The sequence below is a fragment of the Metarhizium acridum genome (genome assembly GCF_019434415.1).
Source record: "Metarhizium acridum strain ARSEF 324 chromosome Unknown scaffold_72, whole genome shotgun sequence".
Lineage (NCBI taxonomy): Eukaryota > Fungi > Ascomycota > Sordariomycetes > Hypocreales > Clavicipitaceae > Metarhizium > Metarhizium acridum.
In genome coordinates, this window is record NW_027094019.1 from 1,452,934 (window position 1) to 1,479,167 (window position 26,234).

Consider the following 26,234-nt stretch of genomic DNA (forward strand, 5'->3'; position numbering starts at 1 on the left):
GTCGACTACATGATTGGTCAGCGGCGACATCTGGCAGGAGGCAATTATTGTGTGGCTGTGAGTGAGCAGACCGAGTACGTACGGACTCCGTACTGCAGTCCCAGTCCGAGTCCAGCCAGTGTCCAGCTTTTTGCTGACAACCAGAAAAAAAGCCCCACGCGCCACAGCAAAGATGCCAACGTTGAACTTCGCGATGGCCGTCAAAGTGTCCCTTTTCCCCAACCAGAATACTCTCTTCTTGCATCTTCGTCCGTCTTCATCAACCCCATCCGCTCACGACCGCTAGGCCTTGCGATAGCGTCGCTTAGGTCTCCTGCCGAGATTCATGTCCACTTTGTAACCCCACGGCTTCTCTCTTTTCAATCATCCCTTATCGAACTCGTCTCGTCTCGACGAGAAACGAAAGTCCTCAGCATGGATGCGCCAGAGCCTGAACAGACCCCTTTCGCCGCTGTCACAGCCCACACGACCAAACTGCAAAGGGTACGCCGAAACGCCAGTCGCATACGAGACGGGAACATTGCCATTCAACAAAGGAATAGTTGGTGCTAATTCAGAAGTAGCATTACCAAGCTCTGCTCGACCAGTCTACGCCCTTTGTGCTCTACAGATGGGTTGCAACCGGCGCTACCCTGCTACTCTTCTTCGTGCGCATTTTCGTCATCCAGGGATGGTACATTGGTATGTTGAGGGTCCCAGGCTCAACATTTGACGGCTCTCCATTCCACGGTCCACTGACTCCTCCCACAGTTGCCTATGCGCTCGGCATTTATCTGCTCAACCTGTTTTTGGCTTTCCTCCAGCCCAAATTTGACCCTTCCAACGATGCGGTCGACCAGGACATGGAAGATGGTGCCGTAGGAACCCTCCCGACCAAGCAGGATGACGAGTTCAAGCCCTTCATTCGGCGTCTCCCCGAGTTCAAGTTTTGGTACTGGGCGACCCGTGCCATCGCCATCTCCTTCTTCTGCACCTTCTTCGAGTTCTTCAACATTCCCGTCTTCTGGCCCGTCTTGGTCATGTATTGGATTATTCTCTTTGTCCTGACGAGTAAGTCCCCATCTTGTACGTTGGACGTTGGTAAACACCGTGTCTGACCACGTCTCTTTCTCAGTGCGCAAGCAAATTCAGCATATGATCAAGTATCGCTATGTTCCTTTCACCATGGGCAAGAAGAACTACCGCAAAGATAACTCCTAGCCGTCTCTGTGCGCTTGAGAACATGCAGGGGACAGCATCCCCTCTGCCCACGTTCCGACATGAATTGTCACAAAACGCCAATGACCCTTGTTTTCTTTTCGGTGTCTATTGTACAAACACATGCTCGCTTTTTGAGAGCTGGTAGTTAATGCTATGGGGAGATGCTGCGCGGGCTTGAAATTGGGATCGGCTTGTAACACCAGAGGGATAGGCATTCTATGCGTAGCAGTTAGCAGGGGCATAATAGATCGGCATTAGACAAATGGTGGGCGGGCTGTAGGAAAAGGCGGTGCCATAACGGAGCGAGAGCCGAATGCGGGCCCGGTTCTTGGGAATAGCCCAGTAATGAGAGACGGAGTCAAGAATTGAATCATAGTGACATTGGGAAATATTTGAGCACCCTTTTTTTTTTGGTTGTTGAAATGTTGCCGCCGTCGTTGCAGACAATTTCAGACAACGGAAGGTGCGGGCGGCGGGGAGCTGCGGCGCCAGGTTTGTATCGTCGCTCCGCAGCCTTGCCCTCCCGCTGGACCTTTTTCTCAGCCTTGGCCAAGTCGCAACTTCGCAACTTACATCTCACCGTTGGCGACGGTCCATCCGCGACTCTATCTTCAACCTCGCGAGAACCGAAACACACGAAATTGCGTGAGCACCCTTGCATTTTTGCACATTTCGGGGCCGACTGCCTTGCGTCGACAGCACAATGTCGTCCTCGGGGGCGCGCTCTGGTGAGCGCATGGTGCATCAAGACTTCATCGCGCGAATTCGCTTCTCCAATGCCCTACCTCCGCCACCCAATCCGCCTAAGCTGCTGGACATCCCTAATATGGGCCTGGCGAGTGGACAGTATACGACTCCTGGATTCGCTTCGCGTCTAGCGAGAGAGCAGCCGCTGAATATCGAGGCCGATGCCGAACTAGGCATGCCCTTGGACTTGGTGGGCATGCCTGGCGTGTTTGACGGCGATGAACGATGTGAGTTTGCCCGAACGGCACGGGATTTGTCCATCATTCAATTGTTTTCATGCCCGCGCAAGTCGACTAAACGCATGTAACAGCTATCCAAGCTCCCGCACAAGCTCCCGCCGTCCATCCTCACGACAGGGCGCTCTTGAGACCTATCGCGGCCCTCGGCAAGCCCAAGGTGGCCGAAGCAAACGTATCCTTCCTCCGACGAACAGAATACATCTCGTCATCGACGCCAAAGAGGCACGAGGGAGGCAATCCGCGAGCCCTGCTCGCCAAGGCCCGGAAGCCTCAACGACAGGCCCCCGAAGCTGCCGCCGACTCGCCCCAAGTCATCAAACGCAAGATCGATCATGGCTTCGACGTTGCCCAGCAGGACCTCAAAGATCCCAAGCGAGTCAAGCACCCTACAAAGAAGCACCTCAAGGTCGTCCAGGCCATCCCCCTCCTACCAGACCTGCACGCCTTCCCGGATTCCGGCGCCTACGTCACGGTCAAGTTCCAGACCAATCCGGTCGGCAAGTCGAACAAGTACGACACGCGTCTTCTAAGCGGTCTGTTGCGGCCGATAGAGCGCACCGCGGCCGAGGACGCGGCTTACGAGGCCGCCCTCGAGGCGCACGAGCAGGATCCCGAAAACAACCCCAAGCCTCAAAACTTGATGAACTACGACTTCTACCTCGGGCAGAGCAGCTCTGTAGCGGAAAACTTCCGCCGCAAGTTCGATGTCGACGACCCCGACCATGACGGCGAAGAGCTGTACACGCACCAGGGCGAGAGCGGTGGCTATTTCCAGTTCAACAGGGTCCGAGCATACGAGACCTCTCACGAGACCGAGCTCGACCACCCCACCAAGTACGAGGACGAGGTGATCCTGGCATACAACGACGAGGACGCCTATCCGAAACAGAAAGCAATGTACTACTACCCTGTCATGCAAAAGTCAACCATCCGACCCCAGCGAACCAAGAATATCGCCCGCACGATTGGTATTTCTCAAGAGGAGGAGCAAATCGTCGATCAGCTGGACATCACCGTCGAGGACCCAACCGAGGAAATGCTCGACGCCATGAGGAAGTACAAGGATCACCCTCTTGGTTGGGAGCAGGAAGCAGAGGAGGAGCCCGCGCAGGACCAAGAGGCGGCTGAGGCGGACGGTGAGGACGCAGAGGCAAATGGTAGCGAAGGGCCCGAGAGGCGCTCGCCTTCCGGGGAAAGAGACGCGGAGGCCGATGAGGATGAGGACTAAGGCGGTTCAAAGCAGACGAGGATTTGTAAGCAAGTTGATACGCAAAAGTGGTCTTGCAGACTATAGCGAAATATTGGATGGTAATCATCGTCACCGGTAGGCGCAGGTATATACATGATTATGGATTGGGTTTCTTAAAGCCGAGTTCAAACAAAAATGTCCCCAAGTATCCAGGTTTTATCTAAAGTGCATTCAAACCCATGTCCAATGCCATGCCATCGCTCATGAACATGTAATTATTCAATTCTCCAACGCCGACGCCATACCATGCAAAATGCCTCTAATAATAAGTCATGATCCAACCAACACATACAAATCCTATAATTTTTTCCCCGAACTGGACATATCGAAACCAATAATGGCCCTTTGATCATCAATCACGCGCGCATACCTATAATTCATCAGCCCAACCATCATATCAAGACAGGCGCAGCAAAAAAAAGAAAAAAAAAAAAAAAACTCACTCAAGTAGTAACCTGAAAAACCAAACCTCCATGTCCTCCTTCCTCATCGTCTTTGCTGCCCACTCTCGGCTCTCCACCGCCATGTTCTTCCCGTCCTCCGCGCCCAAACTGCTCTCATCAAAGAAGCGCACCGTCTCGAGCCAGTCATCACCTTGCAAACTAAGCGGCACATAATGAACCCACGGCTTAAGCCATTCGTTGTGCCATTCCCGAAACAAGGCAAACTTGAATGTCAGGCTCATGCTTTGTAAAAATGCTAAAAACCTGCCTGAGAAGGCATTTCCGTCCATATCCAGGAGGTACTTGTATCCCCAGGCATCGGTTTGATTCACGCGAGACGAAACGTTGAAAAAGGCCTGTTGTGCCTTGCAGTCTCCCTCATCGCACTGACCAACATGAGAGAATGAAACGTCCGTGAGAGTGCTGTAATCGGCGCGAGTGACCTCGGTTACCGCCCACTTTGGTCTACTCTGACTCCCCTGGTTATTGACAATCTTTGCCTGTCCTCCGGCATTAATCTTCTTGACAAAGTGTTGGCGGTGCTGTCTCCTCCAACCGCCGTCGCGACTAAAACCGCCCGTCGTGGAACCCCGCCAGTATAACTTGCTGTGCTTTTCGTCCCAGGGCATATCCTCTTCTTGCTTGTACTTGACCTTGTCGTACCAGTACCACGGCGAAGGGTAAATGATGTCATTGTACGAAGAGATCTTGGACTGCGAGAAGATGGGAAACAGGTCATGCACTACTTTATACGTGTTTGGCCTGTCGAAGAAGCCATACGTCGAGCTGAGCGAGGGGCTCAAACAAATGTCCGCCATGGCAGTGGAGTTGTACACGAAGCCAAGTTCGCTGACACCGTATTGGCCTAGGTCATCCCATCGCTCATCTTCCTCTAGAATTCTGGCAGGGCTCTCGGGGGGGCATGACATTCTCGAATGAGTCCACGTTGCTTGTCGGCTGAACGAATTGAACCTCGAGTGCTTGACTTGTTCGAATATCATCTTGTGGCTCAGCTCAGCGGACGTCTTGGAAAAATCATTCGTGGGCCCCTTGACCGAGTTTGACGCGGGCATATTCTCCGTCTTGGCCTTTTTCACTAGCCTCGTTAGATCGTCGTGGGGGACGATGACTCTTGGCTCATCGTGGATATTGAATGCGAGGTCCATGTCGGGCAAGTACTGCAGGAAGCCGTCTAGCATGCCTTGCGTAGCATTGCGCTGCCATTCCATGCCGCCTTCCATGTGTGAAATCCGGTGGTTGCGTATGGCAACGCCGATGAGTGCGTTGTCATTTCCTAGTGCCTCTTTGGCTCTGGCTCGAATAGTTTTCGGTTTTAGTCCCCAGAATGGTGTGATGAGATTGTGTATCGTGTCAAATTCGTCGATGAGCTGGACGTTGTTGGATCTCGCGAACTCGAACCATTTGTCGAAATGGGGAGGCGGCGGTATTTCATATCGCCGACGGTACTCTTTCACTGCGCTTTCAAGATCCTTGGATTGTCGTTTTGTCGTTTCATCTAGCTCTCGTCTTGCGTCGGTCATGAGATGTTGAATGGGGTGTCTTTCCGAGCTCAAGACATCCTTAGCCCTGGGGGCCCCTTGTCTTGTAGCCGCGTCGCCCCAATCCTCTTGCAGCTCCTCTGCCTGTGTTGACGTGGGACGTGCATCATTTATTGCCATTGGCTCGTATGCTAACGTCAAGGTCGATTCTAACTTGTGTACCACATGTAATGATGGCTTCAACGGCGACTGCTCTGATCCAGGATGACCCGTCTGCTCAACCGATAATTTCGTTTCTTGATGTGATATTCGCAATGCAGAGTATATGCACACTGTGAAGAATATCAATGCTGCGAAAACAGTAAGTTGTCGTCGCAGCATAATGTTTACTAGATCCCCTTCCAGTCGGCAGACTGGCGTGTAGAGTTGTGCCGTCTAGGTCAGTTGGATAGCGGAGCGTCTTTATTTGCACTAATATTCGAAATAAAAGCTAGATTCGATATGGAGTTATTTTAGAGCTGACTGGTATGCGGGTGTTGAAAATGCAAAACATGGATGTCATGGATCACTGTTTACTTTCAGAGGGCGCCGTCGGCTGCAGCCACTCTAGCTACTACCCGCTTTAGGCGCCGTCACCCCATCAACAACATGCAGAGGTACTAGTACGCCGCAAGACGCTCCACGGTGGTGAAACTGCTTGTACCTGTACTCCCCCCTCCATTCGATGAACTGGTGTGCAAAAGATCGAGAGGACAAGGCAATTCACGTCAAGGCTCGGCATATACTCATGAAAACAAGCATCTGCCTAGGTACCCTTTTGCCAGTGTTCTAAAAGTATTGTCGGGTGGCCGTACTTTGGAGCCCTCGAATTTCTGGGAATAAATGGCATTCATCTGTCGCAAATGTATATACAATGGCTGGTACCATCATGCTCACGGTATATCGGCAACATCACAAATCAAAACGTAATCACATTAGGAACTTTCAAGATTTTGTAGCGTGGCAGCTTCATCAAGGCATGTATTCATCGATTTCGCGACTATCCCAATGGCTGCCTCAGGGTATCGGCCATTGTCATCATGACCTTTTCATAACGCCAGCTATGCCCCTTTTTTTCGTCGACGATCCGTCCCGCTTAGTAGAAGAAACCAATAATCTTGCCAGCAACATGCTTGCGACGGGCCTCCTCGTGGTCCATGATACCAGCGGAGGTGGTGAGAATAACGTAGCCGAACTGACGGGCGGGCAGCAGCTTGACGACCCACTTCTCGAGATCGGCCAGACGGACGTTGTATCGGGGCGAGATGACACCAGTCTTGTTGAGACGGCCGTTCAGCTGAACGACAATCTTGCCAGAGCGATGGTCGTCAACTTCTTCGAATTCACCAATGTATCCTGCACAGAACGATCTCTTAGCTATGTTGCGACAAGACTCGGATATATTGACTGGGAGTGGACAGGGAAAGTTCTCCCCCTCCGCAGACAGACCCAAGACCACCGCAGAACTTCAATATATCGGCAACTTATAGGGGCTGGGCCGTGGTGCGTAAAAAGACCGTCGCCCTAGTTATCATGCCGAATGATGGTGGTCAAGGGATCCGCATGGAGGAGAGAAAAGCCCGGATTGTCGTCTTGTGGAGGGTTACGTACCGTGGCGCTGCATGACCTGGAGGAACTTGACGATGACCTTGGAGCTAGGTCGGATCAGGACCTGACGCTTGCCGGTCTTCTCGGCATTGTTGATGGAGTTGAGGGCGTCGTGGAGAACCGAAGTGCGAACCATTGTGGCGGTGTTGTACGGAGATTCTCAAGTCGAGCTGGAAATGAGGTATCTGCCAAAAAAAATTCGGTGTTAGCCTCGCGCGGTCGTGAGCAAGAAGAGTGCCCTCCAGGGATCAATTATCGAGGAGGGTTCTGCCGCTCATTTTTGAAGAGGAGAAGCGTATCGAGGGCGTCCCGCGACCAAGTTCTCGACGTATTTCAACACCATTGCCAGCACAAATCACATCTTCACCCGTCGCGGTACCCAGGATTGCTCTCCCCAACCACGATAAGAGGCATCATCCTGCTGGATTCCGAGTTGCTGTCAGTGCTTGCAAGAGTTCTACATACCTCGGTGGTAGCTTTGTCGGCTCTGTTGGATGGCGAGACTTGTCATGAGAGTCGTTAAAAAAAAGTCGTGCACGCAGGCTGGGAGCAAGTTTCGCTGGTGGGTGGGGCCCATTGGAGCGATTTCGTGTGCCCTGGTGGTCCGTGCACGTAAAAATGCCCTAAACCATCACGCACCACGCACTCGGCCACCGGCAAATCCTCGTTTGGACCGTCCGTCCCTCCAAGCCCACCACCCTCAAGACGAAACTTCCGTCACTTACTTTTTCCCTTTAACCAAACACTTGAAATCTTCGAGGATCGCCCGACAAGATAAACACTCAAGATGGTCAGTATTTCTAAACCCTCACACGAGCCGGTCCTTTGCGAATTACGTCTTGAAAGGCAGTATTTTGCAAGCAGCGCATCGCACCCCGCCGTCTCACACAGTCGACTCGAACTTGCCTTTATCGGGAAAAAAAGAACAATTGCTAACATGTTTCTCAACTTGTAGTCGGACGTAGAAGAGAACAACGCCCCCGAAGTCTCCGAGGAGGTTGAGGTTTCGGCCGATGCGCCCAAGGGCCAGATGTCCGTTCTGGACGCCCTCAAGGGTGTTCTGAAGCTGGCTCTCATGCACGATGGCCTTGCCCGCGGTCTCCGCGAGGCTTCCAAGGCTCTCGACCGTCGCCAGGCTCACATGTGTGTCCTGAACGAGAACTGCGAGGAGGATGCCTACAAGAAGCTTGTTGCCGCCCTCTGTGACGAGCATAAGATTCCCCTGATCAAGGTTCAGGATGGCAAGCAGCTTGGCGAGTGGGCTGGTCTCTGTATGTGAATTCCTAAAAACACAGCTCTCAGTGTCCATGCGCTTGGAAGGAAGACAATTTTGCTAACTATCAAATGACAGGCGTGCTTGACCGTGAAGGCAACGCCCGCAAGGTTGTCAACTGCTCTTGCGTCGTGGTCAAGGACTGGGGTGAGGAGTCGCAAGAGCGCTCCATCCTCCTGAACTACTTCCAGACTTCTCAGCCTTCGTAAAATTATTTAAATGCTCACGATACGGCGTTGAATTTTGAAGGGTAATAGAGGTGCGGGCTTGGTGTTTCAAGACCGCCGGACACGACACTTGCGGTTGTACTCTAGGCACTTCAGCTGGGTTCTGGATGGGTTCAGGTCTCACTATGGCACAGGCCTTGGCATGAGGAAAAGAATAATAAAAAAAAGAGACAAAAGTTTCAGCTTCACAACGTCTTCTTTGATTTTCGTCGTCTTTGTGAAAGTGTGATTTATGTGACTCTAGTACTCATCGTTATGTTGTAACTATTTGCGTCCCTCAACCTGCTCCGATTGTCAATGAACAATAAGTCATTTTGTGTGAATTTCTCCAGATCTGTCAGAAACTTACCATGATGATATGATAGCCAAACTCCGTCCTGGCCTCAGCAATCTTGGGATTATTTGTCGTACTAGGCTCCAGAGCAAACGCCACTTCTTCAAACTTGGGGTCCAGGCTACCCTTGGTTTTCCATCCCAGTGCGCCGCCTGTGATGATTGAGCATGCTGTCAGCTAGGTCGTGTTGTCGATTTGGATGATGATGATGGCTAGTGATGGGCTGTAGCAAACCTTGTCTCGCTTTGTCCTCCGAGTAATTGCGCGCTACTTCGTCGAACTTGACACCATCGTTGAGCTTGGCAAGGGCCTCTTCTTTTTTGGCGTGCTTTTCGCACTTTGGCGCATATCGAAGTTAGAGCTGTGCCTCGAATGAAGGATCTGGCCGCGATACTCACCAGGATGTGCCGCACGTTGACTGGCCTGCGCTCCCTTGCCTCTGCCGCCCGATTCTTTGTCCGCCCCTTTGCTCTTACCAGCGGACTTTTCGGCGCCTTTCTTGTCGTTTATCCCCATGCCGATTGCAGCTAACTAAGCTCTTAAAGTACCTCGCCGGATGATGAATGCTCAATGGCTCTGGTTAATTTTCGGGTGGGCAGGTTGTGAGGTGAGAACTGAGTGTTTGGCTCAGCCCAATAGCTACTCCGTACGAAATACTACTCCATTAAGCGACTTATGGATAATCATCCGCACTTTTTTATTTTGAGTCCGCTTTGTCGTTACCGTGTCCCATAGTCACGGCCCATGGACCAAGGGCCGTTTTCATGAAGCTTGTATTTCTACGCGCATTTGATTCGAGTGATAAGCTACTTAACTACCTAGGTACTTGGTAGCCAACGAGCCAGAAGTCTACATTATGCGCCAAACGCAATTACTATTGGAGAAGGCGCTATTCAAGAACGACCAGCAGCTGCACATCATACTCCTGGAACTTTGTTAGCTGTGTTGTTTGTGGCGCATGGTATTCCGGAGTACGTATACGTTGGCGGCACCGGCGGCTATGCAAGCAAATTACCATCCCGACCCATGAGGACAAGCCCAGTGTATTAGAGCTGAGAAGGGTATTCAGATTCGTACGACCAGCTGTAAACCTAGATTATACGTAGGGTAATGCAGGAATTGGCCAAAGTTACTATCGCCTCAGATAATAGAACAAGAAACGTAAGAAATAATGCCAATAAAGCCAGTTCCAATAGCATCGAGCTCGCACTTGACCGGACAATAACTCTGTCACAAAGTTGACGCAAAAGTTCAAACATCAGTACACGTGACACCCCAGCTGGCGAATATTAGCCCTCAACAGTCTTGACTTCAATTTTGAAGCCAGCATCATTCACACGATCGAGATACTTTTGTCCCAAGCACGCGGGAGTAAATACACCGCCTCCCAAACCAAGGTCATCTTCAAGAATGGTTAATGCAGCCTCAGCAAGAAACAAACCTGTCACTATGACGCACATGGCAGTCAGTAAAATGATTTTACAATTCGAGGCGTCAGCCTTGATGAACACTTACGCATGTACAAACTGCCGTGGTACCAGGCACGGCAGAAGGCTTGTTTCTGAGATGGGTTGCTCTCAATGTCGGGCGTGGCAGTACCACGAAACTCGATCTCTTCCTTTTCCATATCTTCCCTGCTGACACCCTCTCCTGGCTGGTAGATAAATCTCCTGACGAGGCTCCTGACGGGGGGCACGAACGCCAGGAAGAAGCTTCCAATCGCGAGCCCAAAATGAATAACGATGCCATGGAGCCAATTTCTAGCTTTGAAGTATTCACTCCATGTGAACCTAGGCCCATAGAATTCCTTCTTCCTACTGGGGATCTCATGTAACAGACCCCACGTTCTGGTAACAACGGTCTGATCTGTCGTTCCAGCGATAGATGTGGTAAGAAGACCCAAATTTGGTCGTGATGTGACACCCAGAATGCTTTGGAGGAGTCCTTTTTGCGGTTCAGCGCCGGAGGTATAAGGGATTGGAGATGTCGCAAACGGTTTCGTAGATTCAACGACTTCCTTCAAGGAGAACTTTTCAAAGAGAACTAGCACAGTAGCTAGAGTACCACCCGAGGGAGCAGAACTGCCAATAGTTAGGGTACAGGATTCTTTTGGGGGAGGCGCAAAACGCACTTGAGCTTATGAATAGTAACAACCACGTCCTTGGTTGGGGCATCCAAGTCTGTCCGCACATGTTGTGCCATGGCCCACGAAATTAGGTCAGGCGGCGCAGACTCTATTCCCGACTGAGGTATCATGATAGCTCCGGATTTCTTGGCCGTGCTTTCATACTTGTGAATCATGCGAGCAACCCAGGGAGCCTCGCCGGTGCAATCAAGATAGTGGGTGCCAGTCTCGGCACAGAGTCTGAAAATTGATTCGCCATACACACAGTAGGGACCAACGGTGGTGATAATTACAAAGGTCTTTTTGACCAGAGCTTCCAGTTGAGATTCATCATTGGTATTTGCAATCTCAATACCTAAGAGCTTGTGAGAGCTGATTCATGTGGCGGCTGCACCAAGATGTTTTGAAAGGCAGGGAACAAGCGGCCATGATTAGACATACTGGGTGGCAAGCGGTCAGGATTAAGCTTCTTGCAATCTTCAACTATATTCTGAAGCTTGGATTCCGAACGTCCAGCCACAGCCCACTTCAAATTCGTTGGGAGAAACTTGGCGACATGCTCGGCTGTCAATTGGCCGGTATATCCTGTTCATGAAGCCATTAGCATCACAGCCTTTTTTCATCATTACAAATAACCGTATCATCGCGGTCACGCTTACCAGTAGCTCCAAAGACGACCAGGTCATACTGACGGCCATGGTTTTTGAAAGCCATGATTGCAACATCAAAGCCCGAAGCTCGCGATTGATGGCGTAATGGATCACTAGGGTTCAAAGAAGAGCTGCTACTCCAAACAACCACCACGACAGAAGGATTTATGCAGTGTAGAGCCGTTTTCAAAAACGAGGGTGCAAGAATGGCTCCTTTAAATACTACTGACCGAACTGCGGACTTTGAATATCCCAGCAGCGGCAATGAGGTCAAGCTGTCTTGACTCGAGATTGCTGCCTTGCTTGTGAGTACGTACCCAGCACTGGAGGTTTCGTCCGGCGCCCCAACCCCGGCCGTCGAATTGAATAAGCGGGGAGTTGCCAAAAAGTAGGGGAGGAGTTGATAGTAGGCAAGGTTCGAATGGCGCAGTTAATATTTACTTCTCAGCTGCGCGTTGCAGCTTAGCTACCTAAGTAATGAAAGTGTCATGTACTTCAAGATGCCGCCGCAGAGTCAGTGATAACTGAGCGGAGAATCAAATTAGCGTTCCAGAGGAAACTCCGTCGTCGACTAAACTAGATCAAGGCTAGGCTGCGGGTCCCGCTGTCGAGTGAATTATCACCTGATCAATCATATGATACAAACGGAGTACCCAAAAAATAAAGAAAGAATTTGGAAAGAAATGTGGAACTTGAGGCATGTTCGCTTGGCCCGCCGAGCTCACGTGCTTGCCCTAAGGAAAAATCACAACTCCAGCACATTTTCGGTGGCCGCAGCCTGCAGTCGAAGTCGAGCATCACACACTTCCCGCCCGTCACTTTTGTCGTCTTCCACCCCAACGACAACCCTCACACATCAATCAAGATGACCAAGCGCACGAAGAAGGTCGGCGTCACGTACGTATAAACATAGTCAACACGCCCTCGTATTACTTTTCAATTGCTAACTACGTCTGCAGCGGTAAATACGGTACCCGGTAAGTTGCCAAACTTTTTCTCTCCCGTCCACACGACTATTCCCGATGCCCGACACTCGATTTCGGCTCCAAGGCTCTGGTTTTGACACGGGCTGGTCATAAAAGAAATGGGAGGTGATGCGGAAATTTGGATATTGTCGCCTCGGAAGTTTACCGTCACCAACCACAACGAATTATGCCATACATTACCCAAGCCGGAGCCATGACAAACGACACAAGTTGCCGCCCTCGCCCCGCCAACTACCAAGATTGAACTTTGAAGACGAATAAAAAACTAACATTGTCGTATAGTTACGGTGCTTCCCTGCGAAAGCAGGTGAAGAAGATGGAAATCACCCAGCACGCCAAGTACACCTGCACTTTCTGCGGCAAGGTCACCGTCAAGCGCCACTCGACTGGTATCTGGAACTGCAAGGGCTGCAATCGCACCATCGCTGGCGGCGCCTACGTTGTTGCGTACGTTTCATCACGAATTCCACCCGGCGTTGTCGTCGAGAGTTGTCCACGAAAGGGCAACAAACCATACAAGTGGAGTCGGTTATACTAACTGAGCATGTAGCACCCCCGCCGCCGCTGCCATGCGCTCGACTCTGCGACGATTGAGGGAGATTGCTGAAGTTTAAGGGAGCATTCACGATGGGAGAGGAGCGTTTACGGCATTTGCTTTTCGGTCTGGTGTATGGGGAATTCTGCACTACGAGTTGACGAAATGGACAACGACATTCGAACTTGGGTCATAGAGGCCGGTCGATTAGCAATGGAAAATAAAAAAAGCAACGGTTTCATGGTCTCTGGCCCATTAATTTTTTTTCCCTTTTTTTGCCGGCTCGCTTGTACCCTGCCACGGTCAAACAACTCGCCTACGACGACAAAACCGTGAGACATGATTTTTCTTTTTCTTCTACAGACAGCATATTTGGACTGCGCACTATATGTTACAGGACAGAAGCAACCATTAAGAATTGAACCGTGCAAAAAGGTGGCCTGGCTTCCCGACGCACAAGGTTCACCCATGAACCATCCGGGCCCTCCAAGCTCTACACCAGTATACCAAAGCACTGTCAAGTTGCATAGTAGACGGGTCGCATCCAGACGTACGCCTCCCAAAACAACTGCAACCCGATATATAAAATCCAGCCCAACTATAAAGCGGCATACGTGAGAAAAAAGAGAAACCACAAGTCTCCAGCCCCAAATGACGTGTCAATTGTCCCCATGACAAGCATAACAAGCCCTAGGTAACCTTGGTAATATGCCAACCACGTCAGAACCAAGCAGGCCCTGACTCGCACCCAAGATAGCCCAGGGTATGCGTAAAGAAATAGACGCTTGCCGAGACTCTTGATAATACCAATGTTGGCAACTATGACTGGCTGGCCACCGTTATTCCTCGTCGCATGCAGGTATCGCCTCCCCTCGGCCCATTCCTCTCCACTCCCCAGCCCCAAGTCTGAGGCTTTTTGCCCTGTGCAAGGCGAGCAAGTAGCGTGTTTTGTTATTATTCCGCCTCATTATCCAGGCTCCTGCTGTGACTACGAGGGCCTGTTTATGCAAATCAACATGACATAGTATTGCCCTCTTTTATTTTTTTGGCGGGTGGCCATGAGTCACTGCAATTTACGGTCTAGGAGGTCGGGGCCCGGCGGCGGAAGGAACAAGACATCCCTGCGTCATATTATATGGGTGACCTGAAAATGAAGCCAGGGCTGTTTGCAAAATAGTATCCAGCCCATACGACGGTTTGACCTGCTCCGCAGCGAGCCAGACGAAGCCAATTTCGACACATACATGCATTACAGCCAGGCCCGTAGCGGCGCGGAAGAGTGTCACGGCCAAGCGGCTGCGTTTCTAAGCCAACGGGGGAATCAAACAGACGTGGTGCTGTTGAGTGGCTTTACAATCGCATGTTGCACAATGAACCAGGCTTACCAAGGACCCGAGCTCCATTGGCCGGAGACGGCTGATTGCCCTCTGGGGTGGGTTTGACTGCGCGGGAATCATGGTAGATTTGCTCGCGAGGGGGGTCAATGTGACGACGATCCAACTCGAAAAAATGTCAGGGGCATGGGAGGAAGAGAAGGAAAACACACACTTGTCAAGTTTTGTGTTGGCGACCAATGCACTAGGCGGGATTGGGTCAATCAAAGGACGCGGAGATCAAACCGTCCAAGGCCCGGGACGCCAAGTTTAGGACATAGTAATTCGGGGCCGTCGTTGTGAGCAGTGGGCTTCGCGGCCTCGTGCGTCAACCCGTGAGAAGGGGAAGATGGCAAACACAGCATTCACCAACCTGTGCCAATCCCCTCGCATCCCACGTACGGCGTAATCGCAACCTCAATGGCGGTGACAAGCGCAGCTGAGGAACCACTCACACCAAGAACGACAAGAAGCTACTAGTTCACGACGTGGCGGACAGAACGTGTCGAGGTCCCCCACCCCTCCCTCGACCTTTAGCAATAAGCAGCAAAGTAAGAATATCCAGCCGTAGGTAGGTAGTTTTTATCGCACTGCCAGAATGGACAGCACAAGTCACGCTCCCCGGATCACTGTGTTTCTTTATCTGCCATGACCGACGAGGCGGAAAAGGAAAAAAGGAGAGAAAAAAAGGCAGCAATCTGTTGTCAGTCTCTCCACAGCCGCCATCAGGCAATCCCCTCGACTCACGACGGTTATCGTACACGCTTTCATCCGAGACTTTCGGATCTGTCCCCCAAGTTGCCAAGTTGCTCTCGGTACTCCGTGCAGGTTCGTCCCCTTGTCACTTCGCTGCCTTGTCGTGCTATTATACGCACAAGGCACTTTAGTGTCGCCTTGCCTTCGTCTACCGTAAGTACACGCCGTACAACAAGAGTCGCCCTGCTCGCCCTGCTAGTGGCCTGCGCGCTGGACGCTTCCTCACCTTTTCCCCCATGCTGTCTTTTGCCATTTACCTCTGGCGTTGCCTGCTGGCGCCTGCAGTGCTCTCGACATTGTCGACGCAATGGTGTCGTCTTGAGTTGTTGCTGGCGCGACTGGTAACGCGCACTGCATCGCCGCTAGGACGTCAACTGCTGGCCGCCTCGGGTGGCGCCCGCTGGTGCTGAATGGTCGCGCCGGGGCGCCTCAGGCTCCCCTAGTGCCCTCCGTGCTCCGCGGCTGAAGGTATCGGCTACCTCCCGGCCCTCCAGCCACCATCGCAAGGTCAGAGTACCTCGGTACCTGAGCACTGCTCCTTCTGCTTGCACTTCTCTGGCGAGACGCTGTCGGCAGGCCCTTCTGCCTGCTCAACCTCTGCTGGTCGCTGGGTACCCAGGTACTGCCGCTGTGGGTTAGCTGACATGGAGGTCAACTCTCTCCTCAAGCTCCATGTCTCTTTCTTCCCTTCCCGCCCACTGGCCCGCTTCATCTGGACTCTTTCCCTCTTCTTCCTCTCTCCCTCTCTCCCCCTCTCCCATTCCCATTCCCATTCCCATCCCCCCCATCCCACTCTAGTCCGCACTCGGTCCACTGCCACCAGCCAGTCCTCAGCTCTACCTGCTGCACCACCGCCCGCCCACCATCGCCACCACCACCACCAACTGTCCCTGCCTGCTACCGCCTAGTTGGCCCATTCATTGATCACTTGCCCACCCAAGCAGCTCCACTAATACACCAACGCTCCAGAGACCAGACACGGCGCTCAGCACTCAGCACTTAGAAGCACCCGCTCAGTCGTCAACTGGTACATACAGGTTCGCAACTAAACCAGCAGCACTTGGCCATCTGCTCCCGTATCCAAAACGACTGTTGCTTGGTTGCGCCTCTACCGTCTGATTATTTCTTTTCCAATCTTATTTTACATGTTTTCATCATATTTGCCTCTGCATCATCCCAACTGGCGTCATGGACGAACCTGAGCAGTGCATCATCTGCTTGGATCCTCTGCCGCACCCCTCGTCTCTGTCCTCGCCGCCTTCGCCTTCGCCTTCGCCTTCGCCCGTCAACGGTGCAGGCACCAAAGACGCCCCAGCGACCACCAACTCGACCGACGCTGTGGCCGACGAGACCAGCCATCTCAACCTAGTTGCCGCATTAGATGGATGCGAACATATTATTCATGATGCCTGCATCCGTTCCTGGGCTCAAAAGACGAATACTTGTCCCATTTGTAGGACACCATTCCACTGTGTTCGCGTGTACAATGGTGTAGATGGTACGTGCAGCACCCAGCACCCACCACCCTCCACCAGCATGGCCTTGCCAGCAACAGCCCAAACCCAGAAAGAAAGAAAAAAGAGAAAAAAAGAAAAAAGAAAACCCCAGACGATAATAGCCGTGGACATGTATGCTTACTGGTTTTAGGGACTGCCATTTCTACCTACGATGTCATAGACAAAAAGCAAGTCGCCGAATTCGATGTGCAAGCCTGGCTTGGAGAGAACATCGTGGACCAAGAGGAGGAGGAAGGCAACCCTTGTCCCATATGCAATTCGGCCGAGCGAGAAGATATCCTACTATTATGCGACAGTTGCGATGCTGCCTATCATACGCATTGCATCGGACTCGATCATATTCCCGAGGGTGACTGGTATTGCATAGAATGTGCTCACTTGTTCCAACTCACCCAGGATCAACCTGAGCGAACAGATGCTGAACCAGAGTCGCCACATCCCCAGCTTGTCCAACGCCCGCACCCACGAGATGTCCGTGGCTATCATGTTCGGACTCGCCAGCGGCTCAGACGAGCCCGCCGCCAGGCTCGTAACGCTGAGTGGCAAGGCGCCTGGGGACAGTTTTCTGGTCGTTTCTACGAGATGAGCGATCTAGATCTCGATAATCACGATGACGAGGATGAAGACCTCGAACAGTTTCGTCGCTTCCAGCAGCTCGACCGTCGGGAGTTGGACCGATGGCGACAACGCATGGATATCGCCAATCGTCTCGGTGCTCGTGAGACTTTTGCGAGCACCATTCCGCCACAAATCAGCGAGCGCCTACAACCGCCGCCGCCGCCAGTCGAGGAAACTCGTGACGAAAGACGTGCATGGGGTGCGTTCGACCGTGCTCGAGAGGCTGAAGTTGCAACCAGCGGAACTCGTAAGCGAAAGAGCCGATCAGTCACCGCATCTCCGGCCGAGCCAGTGCAAGAACCAGAAAGGAAATTGAAACGCCCACGAACTAGGAGATTGCCCTCCCAGGCCGAAGCCTCTGCCTCTGCCTCTGCCCCTTCATCTGCTACCTCTGGCCCATCTAGTGCACGCCCGACGACGACCTCCATCACCGCGACGACGACTGAAACCAGTGGAATCAATGGTATGAATGGCATCAACGGCACAAATAGGACTTCGTCGAGAAACGGCTTGACTCGGATGGAGAGCGCAACGCCCTTAGTATCGTCACTGCTTAAGGAGTTAGAACCGAATCCCTTGTCCGAGGATGAGACGCCGGTATTAACTCCAAACTGGCGTGTGCCTCCGGAAGCATCCTCCCCCGCCCTCTCCCCCTCCCCCTCAAACCACAGCAGCCCTCGAGCTCTGTCCTTGACTCCACCACCACTTCCAAGCCTTAATGGTCGGCCGACCTCTCCGACCCTATCACTTAGCACACATATCGAGCCACGATATCCTCCCGCAAATTACTCTCCTACCCGATCCAACAGCGATCACGGAGATTCAGATTCGCGTTCAACCAAGGTCGACTCACGCCCGCTAGAACTGCGCCAACCTCGGCCACGACGAGCTCATCAAGTACCGCAGACTGAAGAAGGCTCGCCAACGCGATGGACGATGACGCAGGAAGAAAAGAAGAGCATAAATGATATTGTCAAATCTGCTTTGCGACCTCACTGGCGGGCGCAGAAGCTAACAACAGAACAATATGCAACCATTAATCGCGATATTTCTCGAAAGCTTTACGACGAGGTAAAGGGTGCTGCATCACTCAATGAAGAATCTCGACGGACGTGGGAGAAACGAGCCACCCAGGAAGTAGCACAGGCGGTTGCCGAGCTTTCAGCTTGATCACTGTTGGCACAAGATGAAACATTTCAGTTGGCTTCGGCGTTTTCAGGCTTAAAAAGGTAGCCTATCGTGGTTAGATACCCAGGTCATTTTTTTGTACCTTCCCCAGGAAATGGGGCTCTTTCGTTTTCCCTTTGGAGATTAGAATTGGCGGCGTAACGGGCGCGTTGTATGTTGGTTGTATGTGGTCATTGTATCGGGAGGCACATTGATGTTAGCCATACGGATGACTTTTTGTATTCTATGTCGTTTGAATGATGCACTGGGCGCCGCCCGAGGGGCCGGAAGAAGAATATATTACATTGACGATGGTTACGATACTCGATCGCTCTAATAGCAAGAGTAGTTATTTGACACCTAAATAAATTTAGCCATGAAGCTCGACAATTTCATGAGTGGGCTGCGCTGAATCGACAACATGGCCTCCTCACAGGGGAGAACCAGCGAGCCTTGTCAAAAACAGCTCCCAGATCCAGGTGGTCTCGGATCATGTCGTACGAACTCCATGGATCATTGACGCCCTTTTGACACTGGTTTTTCATGTACCAGTCCAAAGTGGGGTAGACGGGGCCACAAGGAAAAATGGAAAGAAAAGACATAGACTGCACTCGACGGTAGCTTGTCAGCAGTATCTATCTAACAGAACCCGGTAAGAAACAAAGATTGCAGGCACCGCTAGCGAAAAAGACTGCTCTGGAATTCACTCTCGGCACTCGTAAATGATCAGGACGTTCTGGAGGTGGAAACAGGTCTTGACGATAAGGAAAATGGTGCCTTGGTGAAAGAGGAGAAAGGAGAAGGGAAACGGACTTGGGGAGAGATTTAGAAAGTAACTTGGACTGACTGGACGGCGTGTGATTTTGCCTCAGGCACTCATAAATACCCGTCCGTGGTCGTCCAGGGGCAGATTGACCAGTGCCAAGAACAAGTATGTATAAGACCTGACTAAGCCACCACCTTTCCAGGAAGGCACGTACCGCGTAGGGGCCAGGAGCTTGGTGCCAAGGTCGAGGGACCAAAAAAAAAGTACGAGACGCCGACGAGGTCGTTTTCGACATCTCGAACTCAAGGCCACCCACGCCGAGGCAAAAGCAGCTTATCATGACTGCGTCAAGTAGGGGCCGACGTGCTCTGCAAGGCGCCTTATCAGGTTAGGATTCCATTGCCGTCTCAGACCGCAAGCATCAATTGTGAAGCACTTTTCTACAGGGACCCAAGAAAACTAATCTCACACGACACCACAGCTTACCCCAATGTCTGCTCAAGATGCGCAACGAGCACTCGAATCGCCACCCGCTTCTACTCCTCCACCGCAGCGGCGACGATCACTCCGTCACCAGATGCCGCGGCGCCTCCTCCTGCGCGAGCAACGCCCCCATACGACGTGCGGTCCGGTCTCATCCTCACCCGCCCTCCTCTCTTGACACGAAAGCTTCACCCTTTTGAAAACGCCTTCTTTTTCTACCAGAAACGTCTGGAGGAGCGCCTCAACACCCCCTTCATCACTAGCATCTACTTTAAGCCTGACACTGCGCGACGCTTGGACTGGAGCCTCAAGGTCGGCGAGCGCCATGGCACGGTGGCCAAGGATATCGGCGTGTATAACGGCAAGGGCTCAAAGGCGTGGGATGACGAGCTGAAGGTTGGCGATCAACTCAGCAGCCAGGAGAGCGTTCTGAACAGCCTTCTCAAGGATGCAGAGGCCCGCGTCAGCGACGACGCCGAGATTATCGCCGCGGAGGACGTGGTGCCCGTCGAAAGACCCGTAGACAGAGAGACCGAGGCCGATAGAAAGGGTGACGTGAAGAGATTGGACAGGCAGCTCGATAGGACGCTGTACTTGGTTGTCAAAGGGAAGGACGGGTGGATGTTCCCGGCTGATGTTGTTTCCAGGGACGAGAATCTGCACGAGGTATATCCTTTCACACATGACTGTCGGCCCGTGTGTGGTGTCACTGTATGCTAATTGAGCGAACTAGGCCGCCCAAAGAGTCTTGGACCAAGCTGCCGGAGTAAACATGAATACTTGGATCGTCGGCCGCGTCCCCGTTGCCCATGTCGTCAAGCAACCAGTCCAGACTGCCGACGGTACCGTTCAGACCCGCGGCCAAAAGACCTTTTTCCTCAAGGGGAGAATCATGGCTGGCCAGGCTGATTTGAAGGGGAATCCTTTTGGATACACTGACTTCAAGTGGCTGACAAGGGAAGAGTTGGAAAAGGAATTGTCGCCTGAATACTTCCGTGGTGTACGAAACATGATGTCGGACAGGTAGACAAAGACCAAAGCCTAGCGACGTGGTTGATAGCGTACTCTATCTAGGGGGACGAGTTCATGGGCGAACGGTGGCAAGATCATATAAAGCGCGCCTGGTTGCAGAGGCGTATCGTGTAAATTAGTTATGTAACATCTTTGTACAGCATGTCAAGGCAATGGCTACCTCTTGCATTCCCATGCAGATTGCATCACCGTCTTGACGTATCTTACTTCATGTGCGAGTCTTCGCAACTTAATTCTCGAGCTGCTTCGTGTCCCTCGTAACCAGTGATAGCCCCAGGGCTCTATGAAAATACAAAAGGCCAACAAGATATCACCCAAGACACATGTACACGCACCGACCGATACGAGCCACATCATAAACTTTAGTACACTTTCCCAAAAAGGTTTCCTCAACGCCCCAACTCCGCACCTTGTCCTCATGATATTTTATGCAAGCGAACACAACAACCCGCCTCCTTGCCGTTCCCGCTCCCCCATTCCCCCTAACTGACCACTCGTCTACAATGTTCCGGTAGGCTTGGCTTGCCCCTCGACAAAATTCAGAGCATCTTCCTCGCTGTAACAATTGATAGAACTTGTCTTATTGTGGAACGTCACACCGTAGCACTTGTCTGCCACGTGGACAATTTCAGGGCGGAAAGTGGTGCAGATGAATTGTGTGCCGGCTTCGTTGGAAATGGATTTCAGTAAAGCGGCAACGGCGGTACGGTATTGGGCGTCTAGATTTGCATCTACCTCGTCAAAAATGACCATAGGACTGCTCTCTGTCTGTTGAAGGGCAAAGATGAGACAAAGGGCACATAAACCTAGTGATTGACGGTTAGTTCGTACTTTCATTGTAGATTCCCAAAGGTCACCTACTCTTTTGTCCGCCACTGAGTTGTTGGATTCTCTGCTGTTCGTCCAGATGCTTGGAGTTGAACGAAACGCTGATCCCTACACCAGTGTAGTTTTCGACACTGCCGCGTGCCTCTTCCTCGGACTCCTCAGGCTCCTGACGACGATCGGCTCTTCTCTGGATGACTAGACGTCCATGGCCAGCGGGAACCAGCTTGCCGAAGATGGTTGCAAACTCTTTGGAGACCTGCTTGAAGGTACGCTCGATGGCCTCATCCTTGCGTCGATCCAAATGCTCGACAAGCTCCTCGATTGAATCTTGTGACGCATCTAATTCCTTTCGTCGCTTCATGAGCTGGTCTTGCTGCGTCGTAAAGTTGTTATACTGCTCGAATGCCTTCTTGTTGACATGCTTGTACTTCTTCAGAGCTTCATTAACCCGCTTCAGTTTGTTGGTGATCTACTGATTCATTAGTATCGTGCAACGACCAAGTTGGTCGGCCAAACTCACCGTATTGGCTTCCATGTTCTCGTATTTGTCGAATGCTTCTTCTGGGAGCACGCCCAAATCTCTAATATTCTTGGCACATTCGGCAGCCTGGGTTGTAAGAAGCGCTTTTCTTTGCATTGTCTTCTCCATCCTCTTCTGCTGCTTCTCTATTCTTGTGGAGAGCTCGTTTTGACGTTGCTCTCTCTGCGACTTCTCTCCATTAAGCTCGTCAATCCGTCCAACAAGCTGTTCCATTTTCGCTTCAGTCTCTTGGAGATTGGCTTCGACAGTGTGGAGTGACTTTTGGGCTTTCTTCAACTCGCGCTGTGCCTCTTTCATACCTCCAGATGCCCCACCAGATGTCGAGTTCTCGAAGGCCTGACTGCTCAGTTGATCAAGCTTCAGTTGAAGATTTTGACGCAAATCAACCTCGAGGAATTGTTTTGTCCTTTCGAGGTCTCGTCGCTGGTTACTCAAGTCGTTCCACTGCTTTTGCAACTGTTGCGAGAGGGTACTCAGATGCTCCAGCTCTTGTTCTTCTGCAGGAGTAAGATTCTTCTTAAACTCAGTCCCTAATTCAGCTTCATGTGCTGCAATTTCTTCCAGAAACCCACTCAGGTTTTTGTCCACCAAATCCCGGCGAATTAAAGCAGCATCGAGACGGGATCTCTCGTTCTCAACATGGGCAGATTTGTTCCGCAACTCATGCTTCAGTGGCTCAAAACCGTCATCAGCTTGGCGTAACCGCTGCTCCAGCTTTTGTAGCTCAGACATGGCACCCGTGATTTCTTGATCTTTGAGCTCAATCTGCCTTCGCAAATCTCGAGACTGTGCTATTAGGCTCTCATACTCCTGTCGCCATTTGTTCGCGGAATGCACTGCTTCCAAACGTGACTTGCGAGGATCGATATAACCACCAGTCATTGCACCTCGCTTGTTCGTAGTGTCACCTTCGGCCGTGATACCATCTACTCCGTGGCTGCGAGCATACTGAGAAGCCACAGCTAGGTTGATACAGACGACAGTCTTGCCGAACACTTGCTGGAATGCCTTTTCATACTTGTGGTCATACTGAATCTTGCTTATCAATGGCACGGCATCATTGGAGCGGGGGAAAGTTATTTGTCGGGGTCGTAATTGGGCCAACGGCATGAAGGTAATCCGACCACCACGTTGCTTGAACAGAATATCGGCCAGGTACGTCGCAGTATCAGCGTTGTCAACAACGTAGTGAAACAAGCTAGCACCCGCAGTCTGTTCAACGGGCAGTCGATATGCTTCATTCACCTCAAGCAGGTCGGCCAGTGTTCCATATGCGCCGGGAATATCTTGCTCAGCCTTGAGGCGACGAATGGTAGCCAGGCCGCGGGCTGTTGCAGCATCAATGGTGTTTGACATTTCTCTTTCGGCTTGGTCCTTCTCCTGCCGGGCATTGGCAATGACAGAATTTAATTTGTCCTCCTCGCGACGAATAAGCTTCCGTTCGTCATTCAACTTATCCAGATGAGCCCTGGCTTGCGTTGCTTCCTCTGCCAACCGGACTCGGTCGCCGCTCCAGTTGGCAAGACGAGACCGTAAATCAGCCACCTCCTTCTCCGTCTGATCAATGGATTTCCGAATCCTAGCAACTTCTTCTTCGGCTTCCAGCTTGTTGGCCTTCTGGGTGCTCATTGTCATGTTCAACTCTTGAATTTCAGACCTCAGCCAGGCATCGCGCTCTGACTTGTTCTTAAATCGTGAACCGCGAGTTTGCTTGGCGAAGAGTCGATTCCGTGATGCCTCAGCCGTATCCAGTTGCCTTCTCACATCATTTTCTTGCTGTTTCTTTTTATTGTAGTCAGGCAGGATTTTAGCCAACTGGCTTTCTTTCTGGGACATCTCTGCCTGCACCGATTGCAGTTCGGCTTCGTGTTGCGAACGAGCTTGTTCTAGAGCAGACTGCCCATCCTTCAGGTCCTTGACTTTGAGTTCGATTTTGGCTAGAGCCTTGGCACCATCTCGCCTGTCTTCTTCGTGTTGGCGACGATCGATCTGCAGGAGCTCCAACTCCCGCTGCAAATTGTGAATCTCGGCATCCAGTTTTGCAATCACCTTCTCTCCCTTCTGAAATTCTGAGCGGCTTGAGTCGCTGGTGTCCAGACCATCTTGTCTAGCATTGTCAATATCTTCCAGAGCAGACTGGATGGTCACCTGCTCCCGATGGTGGTATGCGTATTCAAGGCATCTCCTCTCCCTATCCTTGTCCTGGAAGCCTCGCAGTTCTTCTTTTTCTTCTTCGAGTTCGCTTAGTCGCTCTTTGATATATTCCAGTAGTTCATCGATTTTTTCCCGCTTGTTGTTAGTCTCGTTCATGATTTTGAGTGACTCTGCGCGACGTGCTTCGTACACGTGGGTGCCGGCAACTTCTTTCAGCAAATTCAGTCTGTCAGACTCCTTCATGTTGGTCAATGCCGTAACGCGACCTTGTGGAACAATGTAGTAGGGATTCGAGCGTGAGAATCCCGCGGCCTCGAGGAGGTTCATTACATCCGTCTTGGTAACAACTTTGCGGTCCACGGAGTACTCATCCTTCTTCAGTCCGATAGTTCGGCGCAAAACAACTTCTTTGTTGCCTGTGGGAAAACGATCGTCACTGTTGTCGAAAATGATCTCGACGTACGCGGACATGACTGCCGAGCCTGAACCTTCATGGAGCAGACCCTGGCGCTCTTCACGGCTCATCTGAGTGTATGCATCACTCAGGACAAATCGCATCGCCGCAAAAAAGTTACTCTTTCCGGAGCCATTACGGCCAACGATGACGTTCGTTTTGGGAGAGAAGGGCTCGATAACAGTTTGCTCCTTGTAGCTGTCGCGAAGTTAGAGCACTGCAAGTGCATATTCGAGCAAACAAGCGTGTGAAGCATACCTCTTGAAGCCCTGGATAATAATCTGTTTGATATACATGGTGGGCTGCGCTGGCGCTGGCGCGCAACATCCGAGGTATCAGGGAGCTGCAGTTTTTTTTAACCTGGCCCTAGAAGTCGTTGTGATGGAGTGAAGTCGACTTCTCAACGAGATGCGACGCGTCTCTCGCCTACCGCGATTAAGCAGCGGGAGGTCGCGTTGAGGGACAAGCTAGGGGGGATGGACTGCCTGAGGCCACAATTCCCAACAGGCGACGCTTCTGGCTACCCTATACCTTTCCTTTTACCGGTGTGTGGAATACTCGGCCTTGATGTTTCTGTCCCCATATTCCTGATTGTCGGGATCTTCGATTAAAATTACTGGCGATGCCCATTTTCATGCATTTTTTTGCTGGTTTTGTTGAAGTTGATGTGAGTACGGAGTAGGTAGTAACAGCTTGGATGTATAGTGTAGTTAGTTGACGTGATAGTGGAGAATCACAACTAACATGAACAAGGACGGCCAGGTGCCAGCAAGCCCAGAACATCCGTGCTAGTTTTAAGGTGAATGGTGACGCGACCGGTCCATCAGACAGTAAAAGCCCGGGATCGAAGGAAATCCGTAACACTGGTGCTATCCCTACGGTCATGTAGAGAAACAGTTGACTCGTTCAGTGCAAACAGCCTGGTCGACCTCGCACCCCGGTTCGGCAGTTGCGACCAGGACCCGCTCGGTGATGTTACAACGTGCAGCTGTGCTCCGTACTGGAGTACAATCTCCCCCCCCGGTTGCCATTTTACCGTACAGAGTAAGTGGCTGTTTTCGTCTCTGGTATCTGAACCCGCGGCCGCGGGCATATGGCAGTCCTCACTGCAGGACCATCTCAAACATGTGTGGCAGATATTGCCATGGGACATGCGTTGACGAGAAAGGTATTCAATATCAAGGTCTCGTGTTCGAGTGAGTCGGCCCCTATAACAGAGTAGGTCCTGGTGTACTCACGTCGATACTGGAGTGGAAGGTCAACGTTGGCCATCGTCAAGTCGTCAGTCACCCTGAAGACTTGGGCAAAATATCCTCCAAGATCTACAAAGCATAACACAGGCGCATCTGTTGTTACTCCTGGGTACACACGTGTGAGCCGCACGGCTCCAG

General features: G+C 51.7%; 11 protein-coding genes across 13 annotated transcripts; 6 read left to right on the forward strand and 5 right to left on the reverse strand.

The window, feature by feature from the left end:
- Nucleotides 1-147: 147 nt before the first annotated feature.
- J3458_007216 (uncharacterized protein) lies at nucleotides 148-1,628 on the forward strand. Its single transcript, XM_066119266.1, has 4 exons — nucleotides 148-483; nucleotides 564-681; nucleotides 751-1,050; nucleotides 1,115-1,628. The coding sequence occupies exons 1-4, from the start codon at nucleotides 415-417 to the stop codon at nucleotides 1,198-1,200; spliced, it is 573 nt and encodes a 190-aa protein (XP_065975904.1). The 5' UTR covers nucleotides 148-414; the 3' UTR covers nucleotides 1,201-1,628.
- Nucleotides 1,629-1,722: 94 nt separating this feature from the next.
- On the reverse strand, nucleotides 1,723-5,922 carry J3458_007218 (uncharacterized protein). The gene is made up of 2 exons (XM_066119267.1): nucleotides 3,879-5,922; nucleotides 1,723-3,805 (listed from the first exon to the last, which is right to left on the reverse strand). Exons 1-2 carry the CDS (start codon nucleotides 5,756-5,758, stop codon nucleotides 3,733-3,735), a joined length of 1,953 nt encoding a protein of 650 aa, XP_065975905.1. The 5' UTR covers nucleotides 5,759-5,922; the 3' UTR covers nucleotides 1,723-3,732.
- Nucleotides 1,904-3,414, forward strand: J3458_007217 (uncharacterized protein; the record flags this gene model as incomplete). Its single annotated transcript, XM_007811891.2, has 2 exons — nucleotides 1,904-2,174; nucleotides 2,258-3,414. The coding sequence occupies 2 exons, from the start codon at nucleotides 1,904-1,906 to the stop codon at nucleotides 3,412-3,414; spliced, it is 1,428 nt and encodes a 475-aa protein (XP_007810082.2).
- A 216-nt stretch (nucleotides 5,923-6,138) lies between the features above and the next one.
- RPS22 (40S ribosomal protein uS8) lies at nucleotides 6,139-7,557 on the reverse strand. The gene is made up of 3 exons (XM_007811889.2): nucleotides 7,490-7,557; nucleotides 7,028-7,209; nucleotides 6,139-6,772 (listed from the first exon to the last, which is right to left on the reverse strand). Exons 2-3 carry the CDS (start codon nucleotides 7,158-7,160, stop codon nucleotides 6,513-6,515), a joined length of 393 nt encoding a protein of 130 aa, XP_007810080.1. The 5' UTR covers nucleotides 7,161-7,209; nucleotides 7,490-7,557; the 3' UTR covers nucleotides 6,139-6,512.
- A 114-nt stretch (nucleotides 7,558-7,671) lies between these two features.
- Nucleotides 7,672-8,728, forward strand: RPS12 (40S ribosomal protein eS12). Its single transcript, XM_007811888.2, has 3 exons — nucleotides 7,672-7,814; nucleotides 7,980-8,295; nucleotides 8,376-8,728. Exons 1-3 carry the CDS (start codon nucleotides 7,812-7,814, stop codon nucleotides 8,504-8,506), a joined length of 450 nt encoding a protein of 149 aa, XP_007810079.1. The 5' UTR covers nucleotides 7,672-7,811; the 3' UTR covers nucleotides 8,507-8,728.
- Nucleotides 8,729-8,788: 60 nt separating this feature from the next.
- PIN4_1 (Peptidyl-prolyl cis-trans isomerase pin4) lies at nucleotides 8,789-9,374 on the reverse strand (the record flags this gene model as incomplete). The annotated part of the gene is made up of 4 exons (XM_066119268.1): nucleotides 8,789-8,806; nucleotides 8,874-9,010; nucleotides 9,093-9,173; nucleotides 9,257-9,374. 4 exons carry the CDS (start codon nucleotides 9,372-9,374, stop codon nucleotides 8,789-8,791), a joined length of 354 nt encoding a protein of 117 aa, XP_065975906.1.
- Nucleotides 9,375-9,546: 172 nt separating this feature from the next.
- Nucleotides 9,547-12,141, reverse strand: J3458_007222 (uncharacterized protein). 2 transcript variants are annotated; one of them, XM_007811886.2, is made up of 5 exons: nucleotides 11,643-12,141; nucleotides 11,425-11,568; nucleotides 10,990-11,338; nucleotides 10,374-10,939; nucleotides 9,547-10,305 (listed from the first exon to the last, which is right to left on the reverse strand). In XM_007811886.2, the coding sequence occupies exons 1-5, from the start codon at nucleotides 11,695-11,697 to the stop codon at nucleotides 10,148-10,150; spliced, it is 1,272 nt and encodes a 423-aa protein (XP_007810077.1). In that variant the 5' UTR covers nucleotides 11,698-12,141; the 3' UTR covers nucleotides 9,547-10,147. The 2 variants fall into 2 exon arrangements, with proteins under 2 accessions (XP_007810077.1, XP_065975907.1); XM_066119269.1 differs by having other exon boundaries at nucleotides 10,990-12,141.
- Nucleotides 12,142-12,346: 205 nt separating this feature from the next.
- On the forward strand, nucleotides 12,347-15,588 carry RPL43 (60S ribosomal protein L43). 2 transcript variants are annotated; one of them, XM_066119270.1, is made up of 4 exons: nucleotides 12,347-12,530; nucleotides 12,593-12,828; nucleotides 12,902-13,066; nucleotides 13,170-15,588. In XM_066119270.1, exons 2-4 carry the CDS (start codon nucleotides 12,728-12,730, stop codon nucleotides 13,231-13,233), a joined length of 330 nt encoding a protein of 109 aa, XP_065975908.1. In that variant the 5' UTR covers nucleotides 12,347-12,530; nucleotides 12,593-12,727; the 3' UTR covers nucleotides 13,234-15,588. The 2 variants fall into 2 exon arrangements, with proteins under 2 accessions (XP_065975908.1, XP_065975909.1); XM_066119271.1 differs by having other exon boundaries at nucleotides 12,347-12,828.
- Nucleotides 15,589-15,906: 318 nt separating this feature from the next.
- J3458_007224 (uncharacterized protein) lies at nucleotides 15,907-19,409 on the forward strand. Its single transcript, XM_066119272.1, has 2 exons — nucleotides 15,907-16,781; nucleotides 16,931-19,409. Exons 1-2 carry the CDS (start codon nucleotides 16,472-16,474, stop codon nucleotides 18,586-18,588), a joined length of 1,968 nt encoding a protein of 655 aa, XP_065975910.1. The 5' UTR covers nucleotides 15,907-16,471; the 3' UTR covers nucleotides 18,589-19,409.
- Nucleotides 19,410-19,580: 171 nt separating this feature from the next.
- On the forward strand, nucleotides 19,581-21,010 carry J3458_007226 (mitochondrial 54S ribosomal protein mL46). The gene is made up of 3 exons (XM_007811884.2): nucleotides 19,581-19,738; nucleotides 19,833-20,500; nucleotides 20,568-21,010. The coding sequence occupies exons 1-3, from the start codon at nucleotides 19,690-19,692 to the stop codon at nucleotides 20,859-20,861; spliced, it is 1,011 nt and encodes a 336-aa protein (XP_007810075.1). The 5' UTR covers nucleotides 19,581-19,689; the 3' UTR covers nucleotides 20,862-21,010.
- A 293-nt stretch (nucleotides 21,011-21,303) lies between these two features.
- Nucleotides 21,304-25,245, reverse strand: SMC3 (Structural maintenance of chromosomes protein 3). Its single transcript, XM_007811883.2, has 4 exons — nucleotides 25,102-25,245; nucleotides 22,215-25,041; nucleotides 21,728-22,163; nucleotides 21,304-21,672 (listed from the first exon to the last, which is right to left on the reverse strand). The coding sequence occupies exons 1-4, from the start codon at nucleotides 25,137-25,139 to the stop codon at nucleotides 21,365-21,367; spliced, it is 3,609 nt and encodes a 1,202-aa protein (XP_007810074.1). The 5' UTR covers nucleotides 25,140-25,245; the 3' UTR covers nucleotides 21,304-21,364.
- Between the last annotated feature and the right edge of the window lie 989 nt (nucleotides 25,246-26,234).